The sequence below is a fragment of the Lepidochelys olivacea genome, assembly GCF_965140295.1.
Source record: "Lepidochelys olivacea isolate rLepOli2 genome assembly, chromosome: 1".
Taxonomy (NCBI): domain Eukaryota; kingdom Metazoa; phylum Chordata; order Testudines; family Cheloniidae; genus Lepidochelys; species Lepidochelys olivacea.
The window spans coordinates 162,337,585-162,352,736 of NC_140411.1; the positions used below are offsets into that span (position 1 = coordinate 162,337,585).

At 44.7% G+C, this 15,152-nt stretch overlaps 1 protein-coding gene across 3 annotated transcripts in view; it reads left to right on the plus strand.

Moving 5' to 3' along the window:
- BRWD1 (bromodomain and WD repeat domain containing 1) overlaps positions 1 to 15,152 on the plus strand; it is a 109,488-nt gene that overhangs the window by 20,806 nt on the left and 73,530 nt on the right. For all 3 annotated transcript variants that reach the window (XR_014714419.1, XM_084651259.1, XM_084651260.1), the window contains exons 12-15: positions 2,567 to 2,607; positions 10,879 to 10,977; positions 12,236 to 12,386; positions 13,056 to 13,190. Coding sequence is in view for 2 of the 3 variants with exons in the window: in XM_084651259.1 (XP_084507385.1) it covers positions 2,567 to 2,607; positions 10,879 to 10,977; positions 12,236 to 12,386; positions 13,056 to 13,190 (426 nt within the window). In the remaining variant the exon portion in view is untranslated. The remainder of the gene's footprint in view (positions 1 to 2,566; positions 2,608 to 10,878; positions 10,978 to 12,235; positions 12,387 to 13,055; positions 13,191 to 15,152) is intronic.

Genomic DNA, 15,152 nt, shown 5'->3' on the forward strand with positions numbered 1-15,152 from the left:
CGGTAACTTGAAACACTTTATATGGGTTAAATGAATTGAGGGAACATATCACAATGATGTTCTTTTAAGTATGTTTTATTTTAGGTATGTTTCATACGCTAAGGCCTCCTTATACAGTTCTGCAGGTGTGAAGTAAGGTAAATGTTTGTTCTTGTTTTAAGGCTCTTTTACACTTCTACAGCAGTATAAATGCAATTTATTACTGCACCACAAATGAAAGTACGCACTTCTGTCTTGCATGTTTAACAGTAGAACCCTTTTTAAACATGCAAGACAGAAGTGTGTACTTTCATTTGTGATGCGTTAATAAATATAGGTTATACATGTTAAAATGATTATATTTATCACCTATGGATTTAATCTTGCAATACTGTATGCTATAATTTGAAATTCAGTGACTATTTTAGATCAGAAATACAGTTTATGGCTATTTTCAATAAATATTTCTTCTTACAACATAAGTTCTAGGATCACTAAAGGCCACTTGAGTTGCATTAGTTTGACTCTTTGTATTTGACAGGACTGCTCCCAACATTGCTTTCCCTAATGGCTTATGTAACCGACTGAGTATCTTCAGTGATGGTGCCCAATTTTCTCTTCAATTGCTCTTACTGTTAATAACTTAATGGCTAGCCTAAGTATTTTCTAACATGTTCCATGCTTAAAAAAAAAAAAAAAAAAAAATCCTTCCTTTATAGATGTTCTCTGGGGCCTGATTCACATTTATACTGCTCTGGAAGTGTAAAGGAGCCTTAAAGCAAGAATAAATTACATTTACCCTTACTTCACACTTGCAGAACTGTAAAAGGAGGCCTTAGTGTGAGAGAATTTGACCCTTTGTGTTTATAGACATTGTGATCTTGGGTCCTCTCCAATACCATAAAAACTTAGCTTCTCTCCTTTGGTTCTTGTAACTGTTATTACTACCTTATTTGGTAACTTGATTTAGTGTTCCTCCCCTGTTTATTGCTCATCTCCTGTAGGAACCAGATATCTACCTTCTATTATGGGTGCAGAAGCATTAGAGGAATGTAGACCAGCAAGCATGCTGACTTAAAAAAAAATCCGTAGAGAGAATGAGTGGGGGTGGAGGGGCAGGTAACTCCTAATTCCATAGGACCACAGTTTTATCAGTATGAATTGGGGATGGTTACATTACTTGTGTGCCAATAAACCTTAATACATGAAGGTGTGGTATATAATGTGTACCACATGCTTAATAAAATAGCGTTTGAGTTTTTAAATTTTTTATGTATCATTTGCCTGTGAAGTAAGGCACCTTTAGCACCATGAGTCCAGCTGTACAGGACTCTGATAGTTTTGTATCTCTTAAATATGTTTAAAACACCTCCTACATGTCAGTTTTAGAGGCAGTTACCTTGGTAATTTTCAGGGTCAGAAACAAGAATTGTCTTGTTAGGAAGTGGTGTATTCACTTAAAGTGTAAAAATCATATTTCCAGAGCTCATAAGTTTAAATATGCTAAAAAGAAACTTATCAGTTGTGCAGGATGGGGTAGTGCATGTCGTGGGCCATGGGCGGGTGTGGTTTGTGGAGAGGATTCTATATTTAGGCCAAGGAGAAAAGAACACTCTTCTGGCAGGTTATTTTTTTTTAAATGACTGAAGTTGTTTAGAAGTTTTAAATGTTAGAATGGGTGTCAGTTGTGATGCACTAGTGGTCAGAGTGTAAGAAAGGCTGTCAAAGATGTATGAGAATTACATTTTATCTGTAACTATGTGGTCTAAATGTGGTGATTAAATTTTTTTCCCAAGCGTTATTGATGGCTTTTTAAATACTTACTGTCTTTCTTATATCCCTGTTTCAGTTGCTTTCTTTCCAAATAATACTTTAACTTCCTCATTTTAATTATATGTTTTGGGAGGTGATAAGAGTTGGAGTGTTGATCATTACCTTTAGAGAAGACTTCCAAAACTTGCAAATTTTCTGGTGTGGGTACATCATCTCCTTGCCCATTCATTTTATCTTGATGAATATGAATAGCTAACTATTTTGTGTGTTTGGAGTGGGGGGAAACTTGCTTACTCTGCGCAAATACAATTTTGCTGTAGAAACCAGTTCCTCTAGATTCTAACTTGCTTAGGACAGTGAAAGTCCAAATTCAAATTTAAGTGCCTAGTTACTAATGGAAAGCTACTTATTGATGGGTCTGCAAAGTTTCACAAATTCATTCCAAGTATGTTAGCAAGATGAGTTTAAAAAGTGGACCATTCTTTTAAAAGTTGCAATTTAAATTTAGGGTCAGAATCTTAGCAAATTCTACTAAGATCATTGTATAGGGATCTGCTGACCTTTCAATTATATGTACCAGTTAGTATCAAAAATATTCTGTACTGTGAAACTTTAATCAAAATTGTTCTGAAATGGGAGAGTTTTCTGCAGTGTTGCAAAAGAGATCACATTCTCTGGGACTTGGCTAATACTTTTTTCTGATCCTGTATGTTAACGTCTTTTGTAAAGAAGGCTATGTACATTTTTCTAAAAGAAATTAAGTTCCTGATTAAAAATTAACTTCTAACCTCTCTTAAAAACTTTTCTTTTGCAGGACAAAGTGGACAGCCTTCAGTTTTCGAACAGCGGTGATAGGTATGTTGCAAGACTCAAAATGTAAATATGTCCTTTAAATGTTTTGGCATTAAATACCTACTGTTGCACTCATATGGAGTGCTCAGCTAAGAAAATCTGATACAGCTATAATTTGAAGGATGGTCTACGTTTCTCTAGAGTGCAGTGTTCACTTTAGTTTCAGCTCTGTGCTTTTGTTCCCTGTGAATATTTTAACATACCTTCAATTTGGATAAGCTGATTTTTTTTTAACTATATAGGAAAGTGTTGTCATATTTCTAATAAGAATTAAGGGTGGGCTTTTCAAAGCACTAAACGCTGGCCTAACTCTGCTTCTTCCATTTAAGGCAATGGTAAAATTCATGTGGTCTTAAATGGGAGCAGAGTTAACTGATGCTGAGCAGTTTTAAAAACCACACCCTTAAAATTTACAAGGCAACAGTGCATATATTTAAGCAAAGGACCCTGTCTGGATTGTCCAGGTTGATCTATCCTTCTAGTCACATTTAAGATTTCTCTAAAGCTGCTTTTTTTTCCCCCCGTTTTTTGTGCGGTTTTTATGGTGTTTTGTTTTAACTGGCTTTCTGGTAGCTTGTTGGAGAGAGATCTTGAATATTGGGTGTGATGTAACAGGAGAAGGGAAAACACCTTTGATTTGCTAGCTTCTGCTACTGGGGGTCCTCACAGTAGATGGCTCATCCTTTGACACTGCCAAGATCCCCTCTCACTCTCCCCCCACCCTTGCTACACACACTTTCTGGTACCCGCTTCTCTTCCCACAGCTAGAAATGTGCTGTGCATCCTGCTAGTGTCAGTTACATCACAGGGCACCTTCTCTTCCCCTCATCTGAGCCATCAGTTTCCCAATGCATAATCCAGTCTTGCAGGGCATACTCTCCATTTAGCCTGCTTATCAGTTCCAGTGTTACCCTTTTTGTCACCCTTTTTCCATGTCGGATGCGAGGAACGCTACACCTCTGCATCATATCCACTAAGAGCCCCCTACTTGGATCTAAGGCTTCAGGGAAAGGAAGTAGTAGGAAGAAACTATTTAATGTTATCATAATGCCCATAGGGCCGTCAAAGTGTTTGGACCCCCTTGTACTTTGTGCTGTACAGAGACAAAGATAGATTCAGTTTCTCTTTGAGTGCTTGTTCATGTCCACTCCACTCCAGTCAGGTGTGTGTGTGCACATGCATGATGGCCAGAAGATTTTTCCCCTAGCAGCATCCACTGGGTCGGCCGGAGTGCACCCTGGAGTCACGCCTTCATGGCGCTTAATATAGAGCCCTGTCACCCCTTCAGTTCCTTCTTACCGCCAGTGACAGTTGGCTGGAACTTAACTCTTGCTTAGCAAGCACGTTCTCTACTCATTGTATATAGTTACCTTAGTCTTAGAGTTCTTAGCATAGAGTTGTTGGGGGTTCCCCCCCATCCTGCCTCCCCAGAGCAGTGGCATGCTGCGATCCCTGGGGTTTAAAAACTGTGTGGCGTGCGCAAAGCACATGCCAAAGAGCAATCCACACTCCTCATGTTTACAGTGCCTAGGGGAGGGACACCAAAAGGATAGCTGTAAGATCTGCCATGTAAGATCACCCTAGAACTCTTAAAGAAAGGAAACAGCAGCTGAAGGTGATCCTAGTGGAGGCAGCCTATGCCCTCACTCCGACCTGGGCTCAGGGGACCTGGCCTCTAACGCTTAGTCTTTGACGTGGAGCTCCCCCACACCGTTGTCAGGCTCAGTGCCGAGAAAGGACTCCTCTCGAGATGCTTGGCACCGCCATGGCACCTCGCGAGGCCCAGCTGACAGCAAGTACCGATCCCATTCGCTGGTGCCTCAGAAGAAAAAGAAACTGGACAGCCGCTCTCCTATGGCCAAACCCAGAGATGTGAGACCCCAGGTGGGCCACAGTTCTGGATCCCCTGCTGGGGCCGTGTCGACTCCTGCCCCCCACCAGTCGCCGCTCCCTACACAGCAGCTACAGCTCCCTTCAATGCCGGAGGCTTACCAAGCCGCTCAGGACCTCCTGCACCTTACGGTGCTGTTCTCGCCCCCCAGGAGGGAAGAACCTTCAGTGCTGGTGGACCTGCCCCAACCCCCTGGTGCAATCAGGAGGGAAGCCGGCTATGATGTCGAGGTGCTCCCCCTTGCTATGTCCCTCAGCGCCGGCTCACTTGGACAGAGAGCCTACCCACTCAACCGAGCTCTTGACGCTCAAGGCACCGAGGCTTGGCTCCTCCGTGGTCTTCAGTCTCAGAGACCTTGGAGTCAGAGTCTGACTCCTATCACTCCAGGAGAAGCAGGAACTGCAGATCGAGGTCTGGGAGAGACAGGAACGAGCCCCAGGTGTGGCCTCTGCGATGGCAGAACCCGCCTCAGTGGCCCTTCTGGACACCCTGGGCTTTTCACCAAGCACAGGGAGGAATCCAAGGTCACAGCTCCATGATGTCTTCTGTGGCTTCAGCCACCTTTGTCACGCCATCAGCTACACGTCTGCCCTCGGCACCTGCCCACACACCAACGCCTCTGACAGCGGCACCATCATTGACTCCAGTACTGTGCTTGGTTCTCACTTGGTTCTGCCAGCGTCCTCGCACTGTCTCCCACGCCGGCACCATTGTCAACTACGACGCAGGCACCAGCAGCGTCGACGTTGGGCCCTCCGCCTTCCTCAGCGCCTGTGAGCGGATTGGCGCTGGCTCCTTCGGTTCCTCCTATCATACTGATGGCTGTGCCAACTCTTGGTCTGTCGGCTGCAGCTCTGGCACCGTCGGCTGCACCCTTAGCACCAATGCTGCCCCTAGAGTCTCGGGGGATCCCTGGGGCAGATGGCAGGGAGCATCCGCTCATTATGAACGCTTCTTCCTCTTCATTACTGGATGAAGCATTGGTGGGTACAGTCATAACTCCTGCGCTTGAGGACAACAGGGTGCTGCAGCTGTTGCTGTGCAGGGCCACTCAGGGTCTGGGCATTAAGGCCGAGGAGGTAGTCAAGGAGGCTGATCCTGTGGTGGACATCCTTGCACCCTCAGGGCCTTCCCGTATTGATTGTGGACACCACCAAGACCCTGTGGCAGACCCAAGCACAATGAGAGGCATTATTTCATTCCCTCCACAAGGGCTCGGACATTTCTACTTCCACCCACCCCCTGACTTTCTTGTTGTGGATGCTGCTAACCAGTGTGAGACAGGGCTTTCAAGGGCCCTCCCCAAAAAACAGGGAGGCTAAGCGTCTAGACCTTGTTGGGAGAAATTCTATTCTACAGGGGGTCTGCAGCTCCATATCTCGAACCAACAGGCCATTGTCAGCAGGTGCAGGTACATGAACAACACCTGTGCAGTGATGGCTAAATTTACTGAGCTCCTCCCTTCGGACTACCGAACCAAGTTCTCGGCTTTGGAGGAGGATGGGAATCGAGTCTCCCGTGCTTGCCTCCAGGTTGCATTGGATGCTGCAGATGCTGCCACTAGGCTCATGGCGCCTGGCTACAAGTCTCTGGGCTCCCTTAGGAGTAGACCAATAGACCATTCAGGACCTCCCATTCAAGGGTGAGACTCTTCTCTTGTCCGTCTTTCAAAAGAGGCTGCGCAGCCTGAAAGACTCACGAGCCACCCTCAAGTCTTTGGGTCTGCACACTCCAGCCACATGGCGGAGACACTTCCGACTGCAACCTCCTCCGAGATTCCATCAGCAGAACCGACAGGACGGTTCTTGGAGGAGGAGGCAACACCCAACCTTAGGTTAGGGCTCTGGCCAGCCCAAGATGCCCTCTGGCCCTAAACCAGCCTTTTGAAGGTGCAGTCAAGGACAGCGCACCAGATCAGAGACTGCATCTACTCCGCCTTACTTTTTCCTCCGGACTATCCCCTTTCTACCGTGCATGGTCCCGTATCACCTCAGACTGCTGGGTGCTCTGCCCGGTAGAGAGGGGATACTCCATCCAATTCTGTGCCTTTCCACCCCCCTTCCCTGTCCCTCTTCAGGGACCCTTCTGATGAGCATCTACTCATCCAGGAGGTGCAGTTACTCCTATCACTAGGGGCAGTGGAGGAGGTTCCTCTGGAGCACAGGGGCAAGGGCTTCTATTTCCGGTATTTCCTAATACCGAAAGCCAAAAGTGGCCTCAGGCATATCTTTGACCTGCGAGAGCTCAACAAGTTCGTGAAGAAACTCTGGTTCTGCATGGTCTCCTTGGCCTCCATCATCCCCTCACTAGATCCAGCAGATTGGTATGCCACGCTCAACTTGAAGGACGCGTACTTTCACATTGCAATCACTCAGACCCAGAGGAAGTACCTCAGGTTTGTGGTCAATGGTACCCACAAACAATTTACTGTCGGCACGTTCAGCCTGTCAGAGGCACGTCGAGTATTCACCAAGTGCATGGCAGTCATCACCGCGTTCTTGTGGAGGCACCAGGTACAGGTGTTTGCATACCGCAACAACTGGCTGATCAGTCTGCTCCAGGACCCAAGTGAAAATTCAGGTCACATTTATCAGAGCCACCTTCGAGAGCCTGGATCTACTCCTAAACTAAGCAAAATAGACTGTCTCCTGTCCAGAGGATAGAGTTCATAGGGGCAGTACTGGACTCGACCCAAGCCAAGGCATACATGCCACAGGCGAGGTTTCAGGCCTTCAGCAGCGTAATCCGGGGCATCATGCATTTCCACACCACTCCAGCATGAAACTGTCTGAAACTTCTTAGGCACATGGCGGCCTGTACCTATGTGGTGTGGCACAGCAGACTCTGCTTCGACTGCTCCAGTCGTGGCTAGCGTCAGTCTGTTGTCCAGCCCGGGACGGCTTGGACAGGATCATGATCCTGCCTCGCCTGGTCCTCGACTCGCTTCGGTGGTGGACCGATGCTCAGCAGGTGTGCTCAGGGGTCCCCTTTGTTGCCCCACAGCCATGTCCGTTGTTGGTGATGGATGCGTCAGACTTGGGCTGGGGAGCTCATCTGGGAGACTGCATAACTCAAGGCCTCTGGTCTCAAGCAGATCTGTGTCTCCACATCAGTGTCAGAGCTGAGAGCGGTGTGCCTAGCATGTCAAACATTCTGTCCTTACTAATCGGACAATGTGTATTAGTCATGATGGACAATACAATAGCAATGTTCTATATCAACAAATGGGGGTGCATGCTCCTCTCCCCTGTGCCAAGAAGCCTTCATGCTATGGGACTTTTGTGTAGAATATTCACCTGCAGGCTTCGTACCTCCTCAGGATTCAGAACGAGCTGGCAGACCACCTCAGCAGGTCGTTCCACAGCCATGAGTGGTCCCTTCACCCGGACATCGCAATTTCAGTCCCCTAGTGGTGGGGGTTTTCCCTAGTAGACTTCTTTGCCATGTGACGCAACAGGAAGAGCCAGCAGTTCTGCTCCTTCCAAATTCACAGCCTGGGCTCCGCAACGGATGTATTCTTCCTCCACTGGGGAGGTTCTCTCCTATACGCCTTTCCACCCATACTGCTCATTCACAAGGTGCTGCTCAAGATCCGCAGAGATCAAGCTCTGGTCATACTGATAGCACTGGCCTGGCCCCATCAGCACTGGTTCAGTTCCCTCCTAGACATGTCCGTGGGAGCCCTGATTACTTTGCTGCTCTCCCCAGACCTTCTCACACAAGAACGCGGACGTCTCCAACACCCCAACTTCCAGTCGCTCCATCTTATGGTGTGGAAGCTCAATGGTTAAATCCATTGGAGCCTTTCCTGTTCAGACCAGGTTAGACAGGTCCTCCTTGGTAGTAGGAAACCCTCTACAAGAGCCATATACCTTGCCAAGTGGAAGAAATTTTCAGTCTGGTTGGCGCAGTGCCGTTCGCCCCCGATGCTGGCTTCATTGCCGCACGTTCTAGACTATCTCCTTCATCTGAAGCAGGAGGGTCTCTCATTGCCTTCTATACAGGTGCACCTAGCCACCATCTTGGCTTTCCTCCTGGGTGTGCAGGGCCGCTTGGTGTTTGCTAACCCCATGGTCAGCCAATTCCTAAAGGGGCTCGACAGCTTATACCCTCATGTCTGTCAACCGCTCCCTGCCTGGGACCTCAACTTGTTCCTTTCTAGGCTCATTGGGTCCCCCTTTGAGCCTTTAGCAACATGCTCCCTGCTCTACCTCTCCTACAAGGTCGCGTTCCTGGTAGCAATAACCTCAGGTGTCTGAGCTCAGAGCCTTGACATCAGATCCTCTCTACACCATGTTCTTTAAGGACAAGGTTCAGCTCAGGTCTCACCCTGCTTTCCTCCCGAAGGTTGTGTCGCAGTTTCACATCAACCAGGACATCATCTTCCTGGTTTTCTACCGTAAACCTCATTCCAATGCCTGGGAGCAGAGACTCCACTCTCTGGATGTCTGCAGGGTGCTGACCCTTTACATCGAGAGGACGAAAGCGTTCAGAAAGTCAGTCCAGTTGTTCTTGGCAGTGGCGGACAGGATGAAAGTCAGCTGGTTTCATCCCAACACATCCCTTCATGGATTGTGTCCTGTATCCATGAGTGCTACGACCTCGCATGTGTTGCTGTACCTCCGATCACTGTACACTCTGCCAGGGCGCAGGCTTCATCTACAGCATTCCTGGCTCAAGTTCCCACCCAGGAAATCTGTAGAGCGGTGACGTGGTTCTCCATACACACTTTCACCACGCATTATGCGATTACCCAGCAGGCCAGAGATGATGCGGCCTTCGGAAGAGCAGTACTCCAATCAGTGGACAGCTCCAGCCCCCCCCCCGCCCCCCCCGAACTTGGCTTGGGAGTCACCTGATTGGAATGGATGTGAACAAGCACTGAAAGAAGAAAAAACTGTTTCTCACGTCTCATAACTGTTCTTCAAGATGTTATTCATGTCCATTCCAATACCCACCCTCTTACCCCTCTGTCAGAGTAGCCGGCAAGCAGGAACTGAAGGGGTGCCGGGTCAGTAGGGCTTTGTATTGAGCGCCATGAAGGCGCGACTCCAGGGGGCACCCAGGCCAACCCGACGGCTGCTGCTAGGAGAAAAATCTTCCGGCCATCGTTGCACGCACACACCTGATTGGAATGGACATGAACAAGACATCTTGAACAACAGTTACGAGAAGTGAGTAACCGTTTTTTCTTGCACCAAGGAATTTACAATCTAAGAAATGGACTTATTTGATGAAGTGTGCCAAGTATTTCTGTGACACGGCACTGCTGTCTGCTCAGCTGTTTTCTTTTGCTAGTGGATTCAGCAAACCACCCTAATTTTACAATGTGCTTTGATCAGGAAATGAAAGCAGGGTCTGGAAACAGGTATTTCTGTAACAAAATTGTATGAAATCATTTTAAACTTTTTTTCTTCAAGTATGGTTTTGTAGAAAATGGATTTTACAAAAAAGTGTGGCTGCATGAAAAACACCCTAACTGCTGCTATTATATTAAAATGAATGGGTATGATGTTATTAAATGCAGAAAAGATCCAAGACCATAACTGAGTGGCATATTGATAAATCAAAAAAATATTTGTGTCCTTTAGTTCTCCTGGTATATTTGCAACTGGAACCATAAATTGCATACATCTGGTTTTTACTGGAGACCTAGATAAGTGACTAAGAATGCTTTTGTAATCTACATCTGGCCTGGAGGTTGCAGTTTTTCCTTCTAAATATGGCTCTTTCTACAGTAATCCTTGTCTTTGGCACTTTCATATTGCAGTAATCCAGTGCTATCTACGTGGGGCTACTATTTTATGCAATCCATAAATTATAATCTGTAAAAAGTATGACTGCTTTCTTGCTTAGCCATGCTTCTTGTGCAGGATATGGATGGAGCTCAGGCATAAATCTACCCTTTATTGCAATTTCTTTCCCAGTGCAATTTTAAAATATGATTTTTGATCTGTAAAGCCCAATATGGATTGCATCCTGGATATCTCAGGCTTACCTTCTCTGTCTGATGCCATAGCATTTGAGCTAAGGGTTTTGATTTAATAAGGAAGGACCTGGAGACAGGTTTTTCATGAAGAGTCCTTAACTCAGAACTTGCTTTCCTGTTGTTTTGCTGGTTCTCAAATTTGTTGACCTTGTACTTACATAGAAAGCTCATCTTTTTCTTTGGCTTTCTCTGGGAAAGAAATCTGAGTTTGGGTTGTTGGAGAGTCTAAGCCTGGGTTGGAAAGATAACTTGTTTTGGTCGTTATTCCATTTTGTAGGTTTTATTTAACCTTGTGTTTATGCCCCCAGAACTCTGGATGGGTGCATTTTTAATTCGAAATACTGTGAATATCTGCTTTTGTGTACTAGATAACATCTTTTACAATTATTTCAAGGTTCATAAGTGGCAGCAGAGATGGAACAGCCCATATCTGGCGCTTCCAGCAAACAGAATGGAGGAGCATCTTGTTGGACATGGCTGACAGGTTACCAGGGTAGGCTGAGTGTCTTCTATTTATGTGTGTTTATGGGGAGTCAGAGTGAATCTTTCAAAGTACCTATCTGCTTGGAATCTAATCTAAATTCTGCACCTTTTAATTTTAAGTAAGCATGTGTGTTGTTTTTTATTAGTCTATTAAAGAAGTTCCTCTTCTGTATAATATCCATTTTTTTTCATCAGAAGAAAAATGCCCATTCTTTAGTGAAGCCTGCTGCATCTGATTCCTTTCTAGCAATCCAGAAGCCCTGTTCCTACTGTAAATTGTAACTTTATCATAACTTGATTTGCTTTAATTAGCATAGCAATTTGATTTTTTTTTCCAAAAGTGTTCTCTAGTTTTCACCCACATATTATGGCATCTCAAACTGCTCCCAGAGTTTCAAAATTAAAATTCCAAAAATCTAAATGTGCTCCTAATTTTGAGGAAGTCAGTTTCATATGGGCTCCATCTAAAAAGATGGAGGTAATTTTGTGCACTCTATCCAATAAATACACTAACATTTTTAGCAGTGCTTTCCCATCCCTTCTTCAGAGGCCTACATTCAGTTAATTGAATTTGTTTTATTTTAGGTCTCCCTTGTTTTCCACAAATCTTTTTGACGTACACATGTAGGGACTGTGAATTAAGACACACAGTGGGTTCAACAGTCTTTTTTTCTTTAAAAGAGAAGCAAGAGTAACTTACAATCAGACTTCAGGGCGGATTGAGACTCCCAGGTCCTTGGTTTCTAGTATCTTTATAGTTCATTCTGGTTCTTAACTTCAATATTCAAATAAATTTCTTATTGAACTGTACTGTGACAACTTACAGAAACATCCCATTCTCATGAAATTTATCTAATTAAAAAAAAAAGTGAAATAGGATAGCTGAGCATTATTGGACTGTTGGGTGAGGGTTTTTTTTAAGTATCAGTTCTTCAGTAGATTCACTAACATTTTGAGCCTAAAACATATCAGTGGTATATTTCCCTTAAATTAAAAAGACACTTGTTTTGCATGCAATTTTGTGATTTTAAAGTAAAACCTACCAAAGCAAGAAAACTCAGATTTAAAGTTTTTAAGATGTCAACACATTCTACGGTCAAGTTACTGCAGAAATATCAAAATAGTGGACAAGTTACGCCTAGAGTTTAATCCTTAGCTCAGTATGTCAGATTCTTAGCATCACAAGAGTTTGATTTTTGTTTAGATATTGAAATGAACATTTATTTTAAAAGTTATACTTACACTGGCGCTGGTCTCTTTTTAAATAGTGACTCTCATTCTGAAGAAGACCGATTTATGAAGCCTAAAGTAACAATGATAGCTTGGAATCAAAATGATGATTTTGTTGTTACTGCTGTGAATAATCATCTGCTAAAAGTTTGGAATTCTTATACTGGGCAATTACTTCATGATATGGTGGTATGTAATGATCTTACCTGCTTTTTAAAATATGCAGCCTCTCTCTTTTGATAGTATTAAAGTGGCATTTGCATGTTGAATTGGTCATTACATTTGATTGTCTTGGAAGCTTGTATCTGAATATAATGCATGTATCGTACTTATTTGAAAAAAAATAAACACCCAAAAACCCAACAGCTTTCCTTCCATCAAAAAACATCCCTGTTTGTTTCAGAGTAGCAGCTGTGTTAGTCTGTATCCGCAAAAAGAAAAGGAGGACTTGTGGCACCTTAGAGACTAACGGATTTGTGCAAAACAATAAAATTGAGCCCACCTTCCATGTGAAGTAGGGAAAAGCTTGACTTTTCTCGAATAAATATCAAATCCCATTTTTCAAATTAAGTAGGTATGTTGCCATATTTGTTTGAATCCAGACAATGGTATAGTTCAGAAACAGTCTTGTCTTTGTCACAAGGTGCCCTGACTCTTGCACCCATGTACAGTGTTTGTCACTTTCACAATTGCATGAATGTTGAGCCACCAAAAGTTCAGATTTCTGGAGGCAGTCTTGAGGGTCTTAGAAGTGTTAGATGATGGAGGAATCATGATGGATGCATGAATTCAGAACTGACTAACGTATTAATTGTAAACTTGTGATTTTTGTATGCCTATTTTTCTATCTTAAAATAGGGACATACGGATGAAGTATTTGTGTTGGAGACCCACCCTTTTGATTCAAGGATTATGTTATCTGCAGGCCATGATGGCAATATCTTTATATGGGATATTACAAAAGGCATCAAAACTAAGCATTATTTTAACATGGTAAGATCAAATTATTGTACATTCCTCTGCCTTTTTCAGGATTTGCAACATGTTTGAGCAATTGTGATCATAGTGTCTTCTCTCCCCATTTCTTTGGCTTCTAAAATGGTGGTTTGATATTAATTTGGCCCTGTTGGTCTTTAAAGCCCTTTACCTTGTGTAGTCCCTTGTTCTATTTAGACCAGCACCTCAAAGCTCATTCTGACAAATAATTACATTGTCAGCTGTAAGAATGCTACTGTCATTTAAGTCAGCAAGTGATGGTGCCTTTTTTTGTGGTTCACTGTAGCTATGCGATGACTCACTGGTGCGGCCCCTCCTGCTGGTCGTCCAGGAAATTAGCTCTCCAGCATATGGAGCGCCCTCTGCAGGCTGGTGTCTCGCCAGCCACTGGTCCTGTGTCCCTCCTGGACCCCGGTGCCCTTTACCTCAGGATTCTGCCCCAGCAGTATCTCCTCGCTCTGGGTCTCCCCTCCCAGGGGAACTCCCAACCCTCTAAACCCACCTTGCCTCAGTGGCTACTGTCAGTCATCAGCTAGGCCCCGCTCACTGGGGCAGACTGCAGGGTAATGGCGACTCATAACTGCCAAGAGGTTAGGGCCAGCTGCCTCTGCCTATTCCCAAGCTGCCCCTCTGCAGCCCCAGTACCTTTCTGGGCATTTACAAATGCCTGCAGCCTGGGGGTTTACCAGGCTGGAGCTCCCCAGCTCCCTTTGCGCTTCCCCAGCACTGCTCGGCTTCAGGTACCTTCTTCTCAGGCAGCTAGTCCTTCTGACTCCAGGGCTAGAGTGAGACTCCTTTGCTTCTGGCTTACAGCTGTCTTATAAGGGCCAGCTGGGCCCTGATTGAGGTGGCTGCAGCTGTGGTCAGCTACACTGTCGGCTTCCCCCAGCTGTTCTTAATCCCTTTCCCTGCTGCAGCCTTCTTCAGGGCTGCTTTTAACCCCTTCCGGGCCAGAGCAGGGTGACCACCCCACTACGTTCACCCAGCTATATGGAGCTCATTTTATTTTTGACAGCTGTCTTAGCCCATCCTTCTCCACTTTTAAATAACTTATTTTTTCCCCAAGTTGTGCTAGTATAACCACTGTTCACACTTTTTTTGTTTCTTTCTAGATGTAGACAATAAGGGATTGGCTGTCTTGTATTTTGTCTTGAGGATATCTTTGTACAGTGCTATAACAGTGAGGTGCTTTGAAAAATAGCATTTGATATTAAAGTGGGTTTGTTTAAAAATATAAAGCTTTGTAAAAAGCATGTTTTTAGCTGTTCAAATTACAGGTGATCCACAACTTTAAATAAGGCCTTGGCTACACTGGGAGGGGGGCTCGAACTAAGATACGCTATTCACGTAGCTGAAGTCGAAGTATCTTAGTTCGACTTACCTGGCCATCCTCATGGCGGTGAGTCAACCGCGGCGGCTCCCCCGTCGACTCCGCTTACTCCTCCTGCCGAGGTAGAGTACAGACTTCGATTCGGGGATCAATTTATCGCATCTAGATGAGACACGATAAATTGATCCCTCATAGATCGATCACTACCTGCCAATGCGGCAGGTAGTGAAGACGTACCCTTAGTCTCTCAAAATTTGGACCTATCTAGGAAACTAAATAGTTGACTATAGACTCTTGACTTCGCAATCTAAATATAATTTTATGTTCCTCTTTATTTATATTGAGAATAGGTTACATATAGTAGAGACCTAGGATAAATCTCTAAATTTCTCATATTCCCCTCTCAGCAGGGAAAAATGGACTGTATTTGGGGGTATGTTGCTGGTGGGGCCCAAGCTTGTAATCAGATCTGCATGGGTGAATGCTTCTGCCTTTGCAAAGTCCAACTGACTTCAGAGAGACTCTACAGGTGTTAAGGGGGTTTCAATGCAGATCCAATTCCAAGATGGGAGTCCTAATTATCATGTAATGGGGAACGTTAAATAAACTAAATGTAACAACAAAATTTC